The 19,235-nt window shown below is 41.2% G+C and overlaps 1 protein-coding gene across 2 annotated transcripts in view; it reads left to right on the top strand.

Moving 5' to 3' along the window:
• Positions 1 to 19,235, top strand: part of LOC138481081 (xaa-Pro aminopeptidase 2-like) — a 633,999-nt gene that overhangs the window by 118,933 nt on the left and 495,831 nt on the right. For both annotated transcript variants that reach the window (XM_069612976.1, XM_069612977.1), the window contains one exon: positions 1,583 to 1,657. In XM_069612976.1, coding sequence (XP_069469077.1) covers positions 1,609 to 1,657 — 49 coding nt within the window. In that variant the 5' untranslated portion in view covers positions 1,583 to 1,608. The remainder of the gene's footprint in view (positions 1 to 1,582; positions 1,658 to 19,235) is intronic.

Raw genomic sequence — 19,235 nt, 5'->3', positions numbered from 1 at the left:
AATGGAGCTGCAGAGTTTTCCAGTCAGAGTGGGAACGAGGGTGGGGGCCATGTGCTCTGAGCTGCTGCGGCAGGGAAAGGGAGAGAGGCATTTTGTACTATCGCAGTGAGGCCTGGTCACCAAGATGGAGTCGAAAGGGGGTACAAAAATGGATGCCCCGTGTCCTGCTCAGTGGTCCCATCTACGCGAATGTAACCCAAAGTTAACATTTCATAAGGGCAGGGGCGTACCCACCACTGGAGGCACTTGGTCCGAGTTTTGTACTGAGAAGTGATGGCAGAGAGGGACCCATTGGCCCCTCGCTCCCACACAAGTCGCATAGGACGCCATGGGAATGATAACCATGAAGCACCGGCACCGTTATCAACGGTGCCGGTGCTTCAGTGAAAAATCTGCCACTAGGGCCCAGAACTACCAGCAGGTCAGTCCTGCCGGTAGTTCACAGCCCCTACTGGCAGACACAAAGTGAGCCAGCCCGGAAAAGGTGCGGGTTACTTCGCAACTGGCACCTTTATTTTCGGATCGGCTCATTTATAATGAGGGCTATGGACTATAAAGTTGGGGCACCTGAATACATTTCAATCAGATCAGGTTTCCGCAGGAGCATAGGTACCCCTTTAAAAGGCACGATCCTTGATTATTTCGAATCTATGGCATGTGAGGCGAAAGGCAGCTCTGATTTATCTGGGCTCTGTAGATTTTACATCTGCCTTTGATTTGGTGAATCGCAGTCGCCTGTGGATGAAGCTATCAAACCGGAGGTTTCCTCCGGTTTTGTTAAACATTTTGATTTACCTTCACACAGACACAAGTAGTCAAGTGAGGTTGGACATTAGCGGCCACCTCACAAGTGCAATGCCGATCATCTGTTGTCAAAAATGTGTAAGCTAAATTGTGGGCCGGTTACTTCACTATGCGGTCAGTAGTTTTGACCATTGTTGCTGCACAATTTGCATCACATTTTATCAAAAAACTCCCCCTTCTGTAATATTGAAACATTGTGTCACAAAAGGAATGACATGCCTGTTGCAACTGTGGGCCACTTTCTCATTGGTGCCCAGACAAGTGTATTCAGATGCTATCGATTATATCACGTGAATCTATATTTTAAATGCGTTTTGTATTTGTGAAAGGTTTTTTACTAAACCATATACAACAAAAAAATGAGGAAGCGCATGTTTAAGCAGTTGTACATTTGCACAACAGCAGTTTTGCTGATGATACTCAATTGTCATTTGTCTGTTCAACTCGCAGTGCCGTGTGCCATCAATGGTTAATGGTTACCACGATGCGTGTTAAGGCTGAGCAGTGAATCTGTCAACCTTTACCCTGTCACATGAAAGTAGTAAGACTCTCCTTGGTTATCTGAAGAGCAATTTTATGACACATACCTTTGAAAATAGGGAAGGATATTACGGTGTGCAACAGAATAAATAAAGACATTAGTAATGCGAAGTGAGAGCAGCCTCCAATCAGAGTGTGTCTTTTGTGGCCTGTGGGAGGGGCTGCATGAAGCAAGAGCCTGTTATCGACCTCTTTCGCAGTTCCATTAATCCCTTGCTGCCTTCCTTCCCCACTGCAGGTGCACAGGCCTGCTCCGCAGGCACCATGAGGTCTTCCCACTTGGAATGTTGGCTCTGGGTTTTCGTCATTCCCGGTAAGTTGTCTATTCCGAACTCTTTGTAGTAAAGAGACACTGGTGACGATATTACATTTATTAAATTCTGGACTGTCAAATTCATTGTGCTTATTATACGGTACTTTTTATCTGAATCCTGGGAAACGTAAAGCAAAGTAAAGCATGTAGGATTTATTGTCCAATTTTAAACCTTTACATTTACTTGTGAACGTGTCTTTGGTTCGGATACACACAACTAATCGTCTGAGGCATGCATCGCTTCTATATAGTATAAAGCATCCAGAAATGTCTAGACAATCAAAATGAAAGTGCCACTCTAAGCTGCCAGATATTTGTATTAATAAATACAGGTGTCTGTGTATTTTATGTGTGTATATTTGAACCCACTTAGCAAAACATGCCAGCATGCCTTTGCCAGCAGGCCCAATAAACACCTTATAGCCAATTTGTGTGACATCCTGTTATCAAATGTCACCATGCCAGTTAAGCATATTGTTGTTGTCATAGTGCCCGGTTGGAACATCAAGTCAAGTTTCTAATAGAGTAACTTACCACATAGTTTACGTCAAACTCCCTACGAAAATAATTTCCACTTTAGCACATCATGTCTAGGATCTGATATGGGATATGTCCATATTTACCCTGACTTTACTGTCCACCCCAGCACGATCAATGTTCCCCTTAGCCGTCTAAGGCCTTAGATGGCAGCAAAGAGGGTTGGGTGCAGCAGTCAACGCAGGCTGGATGTGCCGTTCCATTAGCTTGCAGATTGACGGGCTAGACCGAAAGGCCCAGATTGTCTCAGCCCTCCAGCAAGTCAACAGAAGTAATGCCAGGGTGGGTCTTTAATGGTTCTTCTCTCTGTATGCTTCTTAGTGGCGCATGTCAATTACTTGACGCACTCTCAGGGCAGTGATCCAGTTTACACATGTTTTTATTGTAGGTGCAGCGTATGCATTTGAAGTGGTTGTAGACCCAGTTAAATTACTACATTTGTGTGGGTTTCAAACTCCTGGAATGTCAAGCTTTGTACAGATATAAGAATCGCCACACTGTCCACGTTTTTGCTGAGGATAGCATCGAGGCTAATAGTAGAACAAATCTAATCATTTTGAAGTTCCAAAGACCCACACAATGCGTTTCTTACTAACAGCACTGGGACAGCGTACAGTTGGTCAATGATCATGCATTTCTAACTGTAGTCCCAAAATGATTATCAAATATGGCTATTATTAGTCCAAGCATAATGGTAACAGTAGCAAAAAGAGGCTGTTGGACAACATCTTCCTCCTTTTGCTGTGGTTAATCAGCCCATTTGCCCTTGAGAATTGTAGGTACTTCTCCATTTGTCTCGGGAGGATAGCTCAGCGGCAACATACTCGCCTTGGAAGCCAGATGACACGGAGCAACACTGGTTCAATCACTGGGTCTGCGCTTCGAAACCTCTGGGCATTAAGTGTGTTATAAATAACCTATCATATCATATCTTTTCTTTGCAAGGTTTGTGGGCTTCTTCTCCCTTGGCTACATTCCGTTCTTTACTTAAAGAACATCTCCTTTCTTACTGATCTTTCATGTGACATCTGGAAAATTGTTATTCTTCTATTATCAAATTCACGGTACAATGGTACTGTTTTCACTAGTACTTCATTTTGGTGAAATATTTTCTCTTAAGCTTGCCTGAGGAAGGATCTGACATGTTAGGCACCAATGCCTCATGTTTCTCCCACAAGTGGCTACACATTAGGATGCCATCCGGGTATGCCCCGAACATTGCTGAAGATGGATTAAGATGGAGTCCATTAGCCACTGGAATGTGGCCGCAGCCCCATGCCGTCCAAAGAGAAGCACATTAAGCAGGAGAAATCCATCACCAGTCACAAAACAAACACGGTCTTCACTGTATCTTCTGGGGCAAGGGGCACCTGCCAATATCCTTCCCTTTTGTTATGTCTTTAAACAATATGAAAGTGGAAGAGACAGGTTTTTCTATAATATCTTACGTTCACGGCATCGGATAGTCATCAATGTTGGGCAATTTGTTCACCCATAGAAAGTCTATGCAGTAATGCCAAGATAAATCCGTTTTTTTTTCAGAGGGATGTTGAGAGGTGTCCACTGGCTGTGCGAGCTCTCAATAACCTTGAGTTGCAACATCTCAACTCCTGGTCAGATCACTTAGTATCAATCTTCAGGAAGCCGGTATGTTAAATCTAATATAAAGTGGCATATATAGCAGACCTTCGGCATTTTGGGTATTTCACCACACATGGCTCCACAAGAAAAGAGGGAGGGTTGGGTTGTTGTTGGGATAGGTCAAAAGGGGAGGAAGGATAGCTTGGGGGCAACGCATTTGTTTTGAAAGCGAGACAACGCAGTGCAACACAGGTTTGAATTCTGATCCTGTGCTTAGAAACCACTTGCTGGTATTAAGTGTATTATAAAAGAACAATTATAGTTATAAGGCAGACATGAATCCTGTAGTGTTGATGCTTGCAGGCCAGAAGTGCCTGAACCCTGAGTGTCAGTGTGGTTCTACTTGAAGACCTGTTACTGCAGGCCTAGGGGTTTGCAATGGGGCTAGTGGGGATTTGGCTCTATTGCTAGTGTGTCTAAGTAGACAGCTTGCTTCTGTGTGCAGGGTAATTCTTTCAGTAGTTTAGGGTGGAGAGACGTGAGCAAGTTAGAGTGAGGGGGCTTTTAGGTGAGCAGGAACCATTGAGTTTAGGATGGTTGAACCAGTATTTTTAATTTTTAAAATTTTTATTGTGTATGGTTTGTACATAAACCTGTACAAATATAATTTAAAACCATGAACATGTTAAGAATAGTTAAAATCCATTGTTTCCATATGAGTAACACCATCAAAACAAAACTATATTTAAGTAAAATATATCTGAGTTAACATTTCGGGTAGTACTATGTGCAAAGTAGCGAATGTGTAGATTGACATTACAAGCATAAAATAGTACGATGGCATAATCGTAGCCAAAGTGACATACGCCTAATAATAAAACAGACAACAAAGTCTTTTTAAAACACAAGGTTGCTTTCACATCTGAGCTATGCAGTTTATACAGATTTATAAGCATACTCCCCTTTCATTAGTTCTTTATTGATTGCATACAAAAGACGTGTAAGAGACAAAATCAAACATATAGGGCATAATTCACAGACGCATTTTATAATGGTAAAACCCCATTTTAAAACGCTCTGTGAATAAGGGCCATATTGTCACCCCACATGCAGCGAGCAGTGAAGCCAGAGGGTAGATCTTGACTGGCTATTATCAACAAGAAAATATTTACTAATGAAGAAGAATCTATCAGATTGGAAGTAGGGGCATGCAATAACAAGATGTTTCAAGGTTTTGTCTAGATTAGTGCAAAGACAAAATCTGCAGCCAGTGTGTGAGGCTCTGTCCTTCGAACATCTTTGTTTCCCCAAAATTTGATTCTGTCATACGTGTGAAATTGATTTAGTTTAAATTTTAGATACAAAGCACAGCCCTTGTCACAGGGAAAACAAAGAAGTTAAGGAGAACGAGGACTTCTCTTCTTGAGAAAGGAAGCATATTCCTTGTTTGAGCTGTATTGATTGATGGAGTCAATGGTACGCACCCAATCAGTACCATACAATTTGTTTTGAACAAATCCCAGGCGAAAGTAATCCCTTACTTCACCACGTCTAATTTATCAATTAAAGATTTAATTCTATCGCAATACAGTGACACTGAAGGTGGCTGCTCATCGACAATCATCTGAGACAGATCTACATACGGGGAATTTGATGGAGGATTAATGATCTTAGCATAGTTATTTAACATTGTCCATTGATATTTAGAGGATAAACAATTCAGACCAGGTTCATGTGTCAGAATGGAATTAGGAACAGAGCTGGTGAATCCCAATGTTTGCTTCCAAATGAAACCTTGTAATTCATCCGGGAACATTGTAAGGTCTACCAGACACGTGTCGCGACCATATAGTAATATGGGTTCTACTTTTAATGCATAATAATCTATTACAGCCAGGACATAGAATTTGCAATATCTCCTATAGATGATGTACATCTGCGAAATCAGAGGTCTCGTTTTTTGATTAAGGCTATCCCTCCACATGGTGATAGATGAAGTACCACATAGGTTATATCCAATATATCTTAATGACATTACACGCTCAATTAATAAACCATTGAGTGACCATTTGAAATTCCTAATCTTCTTTTTCCCAGTAAAGATCACAATTTTGGATTTACTGGGGTTAGAATGTAGATTGAATTTGTGGGAATATATAGAGAATACATGTCGTTTATTCTGCAAACCAAAAGGAGTCTTATCGAAAAGGATTATATCATCAGCACATGCTATCCAGTGGATGCACAATTTGCAAAGTCTAACCGGAAATAGATTTTCATTGTGTCAAATATCATTAAGATCAGACAAATAAAGATTAAATAGTGTGGAGGCCATGTTGCAGACTTGTTTAACTCTTGTGAGTGTCGGAATTGAGTCTGTTAGCGAGCCCTTCTGATTGAGACGTACCCTATAGCTGGTATTGTTGTGTAACAGAATAATAATGAAGATAAGTTTGCAAGGGATCCCAAATTTGACCATTTTATTCCATAGACGGTTGCGTATCACGTAGTCGAAGGCAAATGTCATGTCCAAAGACGCCATATATATTGGACTACTATCAGGTTTCTTTGTGGATTCCAAGATGTGAGATAGAATAGTTGCATTGAGGGGCGTAACAATGTTATTCCGGAAACCTATCTGGAATTTGGACAGGGTGTCATGTTCTTGGATGCATCTTTCCAGATCATTCAGAATCAGAATTGAAAAGGCTTTAGATGCGGAGTACATAAGTGCTATGGGCCTATAATTGACCGTATTTGATGGATTGCCCTATTTATAAATGGCAATAGTGATCGATAGTAGCCAAGATTGTGGGATCACCTTGGATTTTAAAATTAATTCAAATTTCATTTTTAGAATGGAAGCCCAAAAAGATGGATCAGACTTAAGCACGCAGGAAGGAATCCCATCAGGACCTGCGGCTTTTGAGTAATTCAATTTGTCGATTGCCCATTCGACATCAGTTAAAGACCATTGAAAAATCCCTATAATAGAGATGTCAAATAAGGGGAAAACAACATTGGCGTGCATTGTAGGAATTTGGTAGGTTTTTGTGATATGAGCTTTCCATACTTCTGTCAATATTGAAGAGTTCAAGGCATCAGAAGAGGATTTATTACCATTTCTGACAATCGCCCATATGGATTTGGTGTTATGCTTGCATAGGTGTTGTATTATTTTCTGATTGTCAGCATAATGCAAGCTTAATTTTAACTGCTTTGATGGTATGCTTAAACCTCTGCATGGTTTGATGCTTGCTAAATGTGTACTGGGGAGAAGTCATTACCTTCCATTTGAGTGCACGCACGTCCTTGTTTTTTTTACATTTTAGGGCAGCCACCTCTTTGTTATACGTGTGTTTGTCACATGTGTGATTGTTAGTTTGACGATTAACTAAGATGTTAAGCTTTTCTGTGATAGTAGAATTAAACAGTTGCTCTACTTCTCTGAAATCTCTACCAGACACGATTGTGTAACACCCGCAAAAGTCAGCTTGTTGAACCATGGACGTAAACTGTTGACAGAGTTTCAGATTCCAACATAGGGAGATTTGAGGACCCTCAAGTTCTACTAACTTTAGTGCAGGTATGTTGTTATGTATAATGAGGTCCAAATTGACATTCAAATTAATAATCAAGTGGTCACTGAGACTAGGATTTTGAGTTGACACCGGAACACACAGATGCAGTAAATTCGCAGAGACACAAAAAAATCTATATAGGAGTTGTGACATCCATGTTACCAAGTAAAGTTGGAAGCATTTTGACTAGTCTCAACACATTGAATATCCCAGTCCATTAGAAAGGATACCCACCTTTACCCTCTAAGCATATAGGTAGGCGTCCCATTGCATACTACACACAGCTGATTGCTCACGCCTGCCAAATTGCAGGATGAATTAAAGTCTCCTCCTATGACTACCATATAATCCAGGTTATAGAATAGGCCATCTTCTAGAAGTGTCCCTAGTTCTCTAAATTTCGAATCCAGCTCTGAATTTGCAGGATTCCAATATAGAGAAATGATAAGAAAAGAAATATATGTAGTGCCCTCTATGATCAGTTCAATTGCCAACAACTGATCCGAAGAAAATATAATTTTCAATTGTGCTTTACCATTGTTGTCTATAAATATCGCTATCCCCCCAGAGGGTCTCCCTAGGGGACCTACAAAAGCCAGTATGGAATATGTGGTGGATCTATCTTTATAGATCTTTTTAACCGTCATAGTTTCCTGTACCAAAAGTACTGTTACCTCCCCGCTATTCAGTCCAAAATGAAGCCAGGATTCTAAATTGTTAAACCCACATGAATTCCAAGATTTAAAGTTGAGGCCTGCAAGGCTACGTTGCTGAATTCACATGTTTTAAGGACATGAATGTTTTTTATTAAGGGTTCAACCCAATTAAAGTCCTTGACTGTAACAGCCAGGGAGAGGAACTGAGTGATAACTTTGTCATTAGGAGCTTTTATCTTGTCACCATTGATAGCGTCAATCTTGCTTGTCTCATTTGGGTTCTCGTGGATCTCCACAAATGAGCGTACCCCTTGCACGTGTTTCAATAAGTGGAGGCGATGACCTATAGTGAGAGATCTTTTCAATGTTCACAGATCAATTTTATAATAACAAAGGAATGAGTTTGACATATCATCCAATTGTTATTAGTCATTGACAAAGTCACCCAGTCTATGTCATCCATATTAAGAATCCTTAGTGAGGGAATTTTGTTGAATAGGTTGAAGATATACGAACGATTTACTCTGGAGTTACCATTTAATTTAGAGTCACTCTCCCGCCCTAAGATGTTTGAATTCTGGGGAGTGATCTCCTAAATTTCTTTGGCATCAGCTGAGTTACTTTCCAGACACATGTGTCCGTTGCAAATGCCAGTTACATGACTTGCCTTGACCTGTAGAGCTGAACTTTCCTCTACTTTCAAATTGTCTGCTATTGGAGGAACGGTTGGATTAGAAGACAAAGGGACCAACCCACTTGAAGCTTGGAAAACATTACATATGGCATGCAAATTTGACGCAGAAGCAAGCTTAGTGATAGCCTCTGGAGAAGATTCTTGGAGAAATAAAGAGGCTTTAGCTTTTTTGTGGCTGATTAGAGGGGAGAAGTTTGACATCTGAGTTTGTTTAACATTGCTTGTCACACTTAGGAGATGCAATGGAACCTGCATTGAATCGATGATTCCAAAAACGCCACATTCGTTATGGTTGAAGATGGATCTTCTATCGTAGGTTTTGAGTTAGCTCTTATCTTTTTTTTGCTAGGTGGCAGAGTCATTGAAGCAGACTTCATGGCGACCCCACTCACATTAAGCTGTAGGTGAGATTTACTTTCTGCATTTAGTTGGTCGAGAGCTAAGATTTCATCCTCATTAGGTAAGGCACACATCTTTTTTTTATCAATGAGTTATGTGGATTGATCTTGGCTAATCGTAAGTTCTTAGTTTTTTACAAGCCTTATCAATATGGTTCTTTCTATGAGCCCTTTTTTTGGCAGCCCTGCGTTCTAAGCGCCTGGCTTTGCATGATGGAAAGCGGATTGAATCACCTGATTCGCCTGGAATTGATATAGGTTCAAAAGAGGAAACCATATTGTTATCCCGAATTTTAACATCTTGATCTATGTGGTCGGTCAATGGGGAAGGACTATTGGGATCTTCCCACAAAAGAAAATTTGCTTGTCGATCATGCCCAGGAGTTAGGTCACCTGTTGTATGGTTTTTGAATAACATTTCCAGGATGTTTTGAGTAAGAGTTTCCAGTTTAGTGATTTTTTCTGAGTTACAATTGATGGTTTGCCATACTTCCTGAGAACGCATTTTCAAAATATGATTCATGGCTATAGAGGAAGTACCCATTCCCACTGCGCATAGCTTTTGGTCCGATGGTATTGTAATATCAATATCATGTGTTTGAGATGATTTGTTCAGTTTACAGGTGTGCAAGTTTTGACTATTGCTAGATGTTACATATACTGTTTTGTTTATCTGGGTTACTGGACAGTTGGCTAAATTAAAAGATTTGTGAGCATATATAAATCCCTCCAATTTGTTGATTTTTGCGAGAATACCTGTAAGGGATATTTTCATATCATGAATCTCATACTGTGTGACTTCATGACCCTTATCTAGTATGTTCAATGTATGCGTTAGAACAGGAAACATATACATATCAGGGGCATTAGGGTCTAATGATAAGTCAAAGCTAGATGGTGTCTCATTTAGATTTAATGTGTTCCTACCGTGTGTAGAGTGTTCCTTTTCAAGCGCTATTTGAGTCTCCACTTGGTCGTTCGCTTGCCCATGCAAAACCTGCCTATCTTTGATTGATTGGCCAACCGGAGAACTCGCCATTTGCATGCTACAGTCATTCTTTTTAGAAGACAAAGGAGGTGGGTTGTCCTGTAAGTGTGAACAGGAGTGTGCATTATTTAACAGGCAGACTTCCTCTTTAGAACTGGGAAACAAGAGTGTCAGAGTTGCGGGGGCCAAGTGAGAGTCTTATTCGCTTTCCCAATTCCACCATCACTGCAGGGGCTAACATAGATACGTCAGAAAATGAGTTGCTGTGGCGTTCAGTGTATTGAGACGTCATGGGTGCAGATAGCGGATGCCCACAATTATTTATATGACCCTGAAAGACAGATTTATCCATCAAATATCTCATGAAGAGAGTATGAAAGAGGTTCTACTTTGGTGGTTAGAGAATGATGTACCTGCACTCTGGTAAGATTTAAACGTGTGTACAGGTTGTGTTGCAAAATGCAAACCTCAGTTTCTTTATTGGGGAGAGGCATGTTTGAAGGCTCTTCCTGTGATGAAACTTTCTTATCAAGCACTGTACTCATTTTTGCTTCAGTGGAGGAAGGTTAATTCATGACCAAAGAGTCCTGAGCATGTGTCTCTTTGCGATATCAGCCACTTCTTAGGCCCCCTACCATCGTCAAAAAGCAGGTGGTATTTATTTATTTATTTTTTATTTTGTGAGATGGTTAAGTGACTACTGATATATAATAGCAAGTAATTGATTCAATGTATTTAAATGCGTATTTGAGCGCTGCAATGACGTTACTCTTGGCACGCTGTAGAGCTCTAAATAATGCAACGCCCACAGGTTCAGAAACGTCACTGTATGGGGAAACATACAATGCCTGTCCCAATTGAAGGCAAATGATGAGTCAGTACCTACGTAGACAATCCTATTATTGGCGAGGTGCACACTAAAGGCAAACACTACAAACTTTAACAGCTGCAACCAGTGCTAATGAATGCGCATTGACAAAAATAATAACACTGTTTTACCTCAGTAGATTGTGCACTGTTAGCTGTATACGTGAGCGCCTAGATAAACAGCTGTATACGGATAGACGCAATCTCGACAGCGATCAAAATTGATTTGTGGCTCGAACTAGGCATGCGTCTTTTACAATAGTAGCAGACAGATATATCACTAGCAGTCAAACACACGAACAGTTGTTAGACACGCGTGTCACTGTGGACAAGAAATAATTGCAATTACCTGTCGAGAAACATTACCAGCACTAATATGCAAGCAATAAGTAAACTTGAGAGTATTTAGGAAAAACCGCTTATAGGTTCAAGTGCTTACCACCAAGAGGAGATGTAAGGCTCAACGCGCAGTGTAAATAATGAGATATTGGGTCACAAAAGCGACCGCCCAACTGCATCAGCCGAACAGCCAAACAGGCACTTCTGGGCACTTCCCGGTGTACGCGCACTAGTGTGTGCGGCCTTGCCTACTTTTGGTGCTGCAAAGAAGTGGTGGGCGGGGCTTCTATATAACTAATGAAAGAAATAAAATAAGAGTATATTAACACTAAGAAGTTTTCATTTAAGAGTCGATTAGAGTCTATTAAATCCAAGTGAAGTTGAATGCCGTCAATTTGAATATTCAGACCTTCAAAGTGTGGATCTTCATAAATGGACGACGCGGTCAGGAGGAGCTGCAACAGAGTATCTAGCTGAACAGGCACTTCCGGGCACTTCCCGGTGCGCCCTTGCTGGTACCTGTGGCAGTGCCTACTTATGGTGCTGCAAGGAAGTGGTGGCCGGGCTTTTGTATTACTTGAAAGTGTGGATCTGATATTGTCAGAAACAGCAGTCTCCAGCATGTTAAATGAAAATGCCCTGATCATGTGCTTAACCTCCTAAGTGCCAAGGACGATTATGCTCGTCCTTTTTGCATAGACTTACATAATAGCTTGGCACTAGTGGACCTGTAAGTTGCAGCCTTAGTAGAAACGAGTGTCATTTGCATTTTTGTTTCCCTGGAAATTTAGCTTAACCTTTTAAAAACCGTTTTTCCGAGTCTTTCCCTCTTCCCCTACTATATTTTGATAACGAATTTCCAATTGCATTCCCTTTCTATTTGCCCATGTGTTAAATGTACCAAAATCAATGTTCCTATTGTGTGCTGGCTAGTCTGTTCTGAAGCCCTATTTGTCTTCTAGTCTAAGCAGCACAAAGTACCATAACAGTTATCCTAACAAAGTGAAACCCATTTTACCTGGTGCAGAAAAACGAATTGTGCCTTTCATTGCTGGCTCCCTATTGTTTCTGAAAACCCACTAAAAATCCAATTTTAACCTGGTGTTCCCATTCCTTGCCACTGCCTTCCATTCAAACTGACAAGCCTAGTGGAGGTCTAGGGAGGGTCAGGGTTGCTGGGACTCAACAATCCTTTGTGTGCGCATGCACTTTCCTATGGGTTCCATTCAGTTTCATGGTCTTATGAACTGTTGATAGCAGTGGTGAAATCAGTAAAGGAAATTCTTGTCCCATACATGTTTGTGTTGTCTTAGTGTGCCATTCTTGACTAAAAGGACACTAAACTGGTGTTGCCACATCTTGGTGGCCTTTGTAACTGTTCTTCAATTTTTCCATTAAATCACAAATTAATAAAATATTCATTGATAACACACCGTCCTGGTTCCTGGTCTACTATGACACGGGGTGCTGGAGAAGGTTGGGTGCAAGACGGGTTGGAGGCCTCCCTAAAATGAATTGGGATTGCAAAAATAAAAGGCGATTTTATTGTGCGCCACCTTCATTGCAAGGGAAAGAGATCCCTGACTTGCTTGTGCTGCCTAATATATTGTGAAGAACTTGGGGGCTTGTAGTCCAGGATTAGGGAAGAGTTTTCACCCGTGACAGTGCAGCACAGCAGACTAGCCCACTGAAGGTATTGTTACATTTGGTGGATAATAAAATGTGTTACATTGTGAAGGCGCCAGCCAAACTGGTACCCTGGGTGTCAGGGCCTTGTGTCTAAAATAACATATTGTGAGTATAAACTAGGCAGGAGCAGGGTGGAGATGTTGCTGTTGCATAGATAACCCATCAGGTGCAGAACACTTTTCACAATGAGCACCATGGAAATTAACATGGCTAGGAAGCACCTTCTATACAAACTGTTCATTAAAGGGGAATGGGCCAAACAGGGACATGAAGACTGGCAAGTTAGTATGATACAACAGGTGACCTCTATAAAAATGGATGTGTGGCAAGACAGTGGCCTGTTACATCAAGCCCTGACAGATTTTTACATGACGCGGACCACCAACGATGAGCAAACTAAAATGGTCCAGCTCACTGCCTATATGTACTTCCACATGATGATCGTGGAAGAAAGGTACCAGGAGAGTGTAGCCTCTGTACAAAATCAATCTGAGCTTTTGGAGCAAGCACAGAGAGAGTTAAGGCAAGCAGAGAAGAAAGTGCTACAGTGCAAACATTCTGAGAGCCCTGAAATGAACATGGCTACCGAGAACAGCTCAAACCCAGGGTCTGGCACCCGTGAGCAATGATGGGGAGAAAAGCCCGACAACCAACAGGTTCCAGAGGAGGAGGCCCGGGTGCAAAGAGGATCCAAAGCCTGAGAGGAAGCGTCCTTCCTCACCCATGAAAAGCCTCTAGAAACCTCTGAACCTGAACCCAAATCTCCTACTCCCGAAGAGCTGCAAACTAGGGAACAGAGGATAAGTATGTAAACCAAGTGATAAAGAAGACCCATTTTGTGGAGGAAGTGTGCGTCCTCCAGTTGGAAGGGGAAGAATCCCTGGAGGATTCAGGGAAGAAAGTCTTTTCTTTCAAGGATGGGGGGTTTCCTCCCAACGAAAAATGGGTCCCAAAAGACCCTAACTTAGACTTGGTAAGTCTGGGGACTGACCCAGAACCAGCAATTTCTGAACCCAAACCAGGTCACCCTGATAACTCCGAAATCAATGAGGGATCCTCCCCCACATTCATCAACTCTGAAATAGTCTTGAATATGCCTTCATCAGCTTCTCGAGACATGGGGTGCTGGTTTGCTCTGGTAAAGTTGCTCCTGGCTTAAGTTTTATTTTAACCTCCCCAATTCCCTTCAATAGGCCTATGTCATATGGGCCCGTAGTCCAAAGGACACTTGGCATATTTTCTATGTCTTTTTGAAAGAACGCTGGTCTTTGCCGCATCAATAACATTCTCTGTGGGACTTCCCTTTTATCGATCTTTATCCAGTATGTAATGCTTATAAAAACACTACTTCATCATCTATATGTTCATCTCTGAACATATCTTCATCTGTTATGGCAGTCAATCTGTATCCCTCCTCAAGAGCTATCACTGTTATCCATGATCTGCCTTCGTCATCTACTCCCTCAAGCATTGCTATTTCCCCTCGTACTATAGCTGCTTCCAGTTCTATAGGAATAGTCTGTCGTTCTTCCTCATGCATAGGTACCTGTGGTCTAAATAAAAATTAATCAGGTATCCTCACAGTTTTCCGTACTAATCCAGGTAGCCGTGTTAATAAAATGCTCACCCTATACATGAAGCTTTCCGGATCTACTGGAACTCCTCGTATAGCCACTTGTCCTGTAAATGCCTGTATAAACTCTCCTACATTTAAATAGTGTAGTCCTGGAGTGGGGCACACTATTCCTTGATCAGTGAACGAAATTGTCATGTTAAGTTTTGTCATCAAATCTCTTCCCAGAATGTTACCTGGCGTTTGTTGAGAATATAACAAGGGGACAGACATGTCACTTTCCCCTATAGAAACAGGTAATTTATCCATAAAAGTAACACAATTCGTAACTCTAGAGAACACTTGAGTATTCATGGCAATACCTGACATTGGGTATTTTCCCTCCCTTATACAGGATCAAGTTGCCCCAGTGTCTACACAAAAAGAAAAAGATTTGCCTCCTATCATCACATCGACTCTTGGTTCCTCTTGGTGGTCTGATATTACTGATAGTACTGAACATATCAAGACACCCTGTTAGCTGCCCTATTGAGGGTGAAAACTCATCCCTGTCCTCGTAAAAGGCTTCCCTCCTAGCACAGTGACACCCCCTATCCTAGGTGTAAGTATTTTCCCTGTGTTTGCATTCTGTTGTGTCTGCATAGGTGCTTGTTGCGATTGCCCTTGCTATGGGTCCTTTGCACTGATCCCTGCTGCTGTGCCTGCGGCGCCTGTGTCTGATAGGATATGTGATCCTGGGCATAGCCTTCTTGTGTTTGTGTACGGTGTGGTGCTCCTCACCCTCCCTGTACTTTCTCTTGCTTCCACACTTTCTCGCTTCTTGCTCCTCTTGCATGGAATTCTCTTCCCCGGAATATCTGAGAAACAGTCCACATGGATTTGTTCAAAACGAAACGAAAAGCCTACCTCCTCGCCTCTGAGTTCCCCTCTTTACCTACTTCTGACCTGCCTGCTAGCTAACATGTTTCCCTCTTCTCTGTCTCTCCCTTCCTATGCCTCCATTCTACCACTTCACTCATCATGATCACGTCCTGAGCACAGGTGGCCTTACCTATGTATGTCCACTTATGTATCGTCCCCAGCAATCGTTCCATTTACTCCCCTCCACAAACTGGTCAGAATGTACCTCAAACTCACCTCATTGTAAGAAGCTCACTGCTTCCTGTTAAATCTGATTTCTTATCTATTGTACATTCTTTTGTGATCAAATGAGCATTGTTCCTCATGTACATAAAAAATATAAATATAAATAAATATAAATCCTCTGAGTTTATTATAAATAGTTGATATGTTCATATAGTAAAATCATACTTTAATAGTTTGCATTTTGATTCTTTCTCTATTAGAGTTCAGTCATTATCTATTGAAAGGTATAATCACCTTCACAGACCTCTTATTTGTTCCAAGACCAACAAATTACTTATATTCATTTCTATAGAATTGACAGCATATACCATTGGAAGGGCTGTGCTTCATTATATATTCATTTCAAAGCATTAAACTAAAAATGTAATAATTTGTTGGGTTTCAAAAAAACTGTTACTCATTGCAGTAAAGAGTCTGTAAATATGTGTTTTATTATATACCATATGTTGAGTGCTACATGTATATGAACATGGCATATGCAACATATGTACATGTTTATCCATGCTGTGCATAAGACATGTACATAATGACCACTGCAGATTTTCCAAAGGGATTTTCTTTCCTCCAGCTCCTTTACAATAACCGCTGCACATTAGACATTAGGGTCATCATTTTGACCTCTACACGGATTAAATACAAGGTTCAAATATCCAATTGAACAGAATCAGACAGTCTGTTAACAGTTAGGACTGAAAGAGTGACAACCACTTACATTCATACGTGGCTTCAAATGATATGATTTGCTAACTTCAAACGTCTCACCATCATTTGGCATAATTTCCAATGGAAGATCCTCATCCAGCCTTTGCTAAGATTTTCAAGCTCTGATGAACATGCATATATTCCTTTTGGACCATAAACAATGGATTAGGTCCCACCTTTACAGAGAACATGAAACACCTTGCACTCACTCTCAGAGCAACCCTGGAGCATCTCATGTTAGGACTCTGCTCCATGCCATGGCGTTCACTGTAGATGTTTTCCAGTCCCTTGTTTCTTCATGTAATCACGTGTACAGTACGGCCCGATGCATTCTTAGGATAGATGGAGAGGTAGATAGATTGATAGATCAATAGATATATGGATGGATGGAAAGATAGAAATATACATTCTGCTTAATCACTACCTTCTTGGATAGTGACCAAATTAACTGTGAACTTACAGAAGCCAGAATTGATGTATATGACACAGTTTTACTAGCTCGCACTCCTTGATCTCTTCAGTGCCTTGTTGATGATTATGCCCAATTTATGGATACCCTGGGTCTAAAGGTAAATGCCCAGAAGTCAACTGTGATGGTTTGCCACAGGGGGAAGCGTGCTCCGAGTTTTGCAGCCATTTTTAAGGTGAGCTTGTTTCAAGATTGGCTCATTTTGATTACCCGGGGGTTAGGTTCTCATTGCATTTTGGGGCAGAGGCACATGTGGAGAAGCAGACCCTGAGATTTAAGCAGGCAATTGGGTGGGTAGCCAAAAACATCTTATGATCTTGTCTCCTGGTCCGCAGAAGTATTTGAGGTGGGCATAGCATCTGTTTCAACATATCCTTATTTCTAGGGCATGTTTTAACTGTATTCATTTAAGATCTGTGGTGGTGGCAAGGCTCAAGGGGGCTGTGGAACAATTGAGGTTGCTTTGTGGGGAACCTAAGGGGGACCTGACAAACTTTCTGTTTGTTTTGCCCAGCTTTCTCAGTTATTAGAAAACATACCCTGAAACCTGCATTTTTGGGTTGTGGCTTTTTGCTGTTACAAGCCTGCATTGCAGTATTTGCTGCAGGCATACTATGTACAAGTGTGTTGGGCTGTATTGACTTTTTTCAAACGATCTCTGTCGTGGAGATATTCTCTGTTAAGAGCAGTTAGATTTTGAGTATTGTAGTTTTATTTTTTTATGTCGGTTGGGCCTAATGATAGCTATTTTAATTCTTTGGAATATTGGTAACTGTTAATTTATTTGTCATGTTTTTATGGTATGTCCTATATTACCGAAATAAACAATGGAAATGAATATTATTTTGATTTTGGATTGCTAGGATGTGCCATATTTCTACACATGAATGCAGAAAAATTCATGTGTGAATCATATTTGTGGACAGATGAAGGGCACTAATTGTGGCAGGAGGATGTCTTTATGTACTATGTAGGTTGAACAATACTTCAACAAGAGAGAGAGAGAGACATATCAGGAAAGCAAAATGAAGAAAAGGATTGAACATATTTTCCCTTCACAATTGTAGTGTGATAATAATGTAATGCTTTGTTATGTTATGCGACTGTGTCATATGCAAATATTGTACATATAAGTGTTGAGGATTACAGATGAGATGCTCCTAAAAGACACACAGAGAAGAGCTGGATGGCTGTATGAGCTGGTGTCAAAGAAAACGAATCTTGCACCCAGTGAACACAGACAAATATCCCGAGTTGAAGTTCAGAGATGCTTCAATGGTGCAATTCAGAATTTCGCAGGATAAGATCGACACAGGCCAAAAAGGGGTCAAGGTTAAGTCAGTATATCTGGCACAGGGCTAGGTCCCTTTGGCTATGCATGCTTGAACTTCACAGAGAGTGATCTGCAGACCTGTGGGGCTTTGTACAGACCCGTAGGTAGGACAGTGTTCAAACAGTGATTGCAGGTGTTTGTACCTGTATATATATATATAAATATGTGTGTGTGTGTGTGTGTGTGTGTTAAAGGGCTACTTTTTACAGTCTTTCATTTCCCTTACTTTATCTTTAAAAAAGCAAATATGCAAACAAACGGACTGGGAGAATAGCTCAGGGCCAACGCGATTCTCTTAGAAGCAAGACAAGCAGAGCAACACAGATTTGAATCTTGGTCCTGTGCTTAGTGACTGGTCTCTGAAGTTGTATAAAAGATTGATTGATTAAATAATTGAAAAACAAGGCTTTCCCTTACTTGGCTTTTCCCATAGAAAAAGACAAAACAACCTAAATCAGCTTCCCTTTTTCTTTAGATTCAGACCTTTATTTATTAATTTCCCTTTATTTTTTTGGTTGTGTGTACTTTGTTAACTGTTTGTTTGTTTACCCTTTATTTATTTTGTTACACTTTAGACTCTGGCAGGGTGAAAATAGGAAGGAAGAACTTGCTTCATGACCTGTTTGGGTCTCTTGAATAATTGTACAGACAACGAGGTTGGAATGTCTGCTCCTGACAGTGATATACAGGCTGACATCTCATCAGAGGAGGCTAGGGATAACGTTGACCCCCCCTTATTGAGGGTGATGAACCCCTTCTGGTAGTGGGTGGAGGACACAACTTGGGCTTTAACAATGCGACTCAGAGCCTGCATTGGAGCAGAAGCATGAAGGGGGATTTATAGTAGTGTCAGGGAATGGGGTTGCCTGATTGCTGTAGAAAGAAAGGGAAATGGCTGTGGGAACGAACCTCTCTGATCGACACTCCTATGGGAAAGAGGCAGCACGAACACCATCAGGCGGTACCGGGGGAGGCATGTCTTGAGAATGAGTCTCAGGAGGAGGTGGTGCCTTCGGAAGGAGAAA

The sequence above is a fragment of the Ambystoma mexicanum genome, chromosome 5p (genome assembly GCF_040938575.1).
Source record: "Ambystoma mexicanum isolate Mex_15411 chromosome 5p, UKY_AmexF1_1, whole genome shotgun sequence".
Lineage (NCBI taxonomy): Eukaryota > Metazoa > Chordata > Amphibia > Caudata > Ambystomatidae > Ambystoma > Ambystoma mexicanum.
Note: the sequence above shows the minus strand (reverse complement) of the source record. Positions and strands in the feature narration are given on the sequence as shown.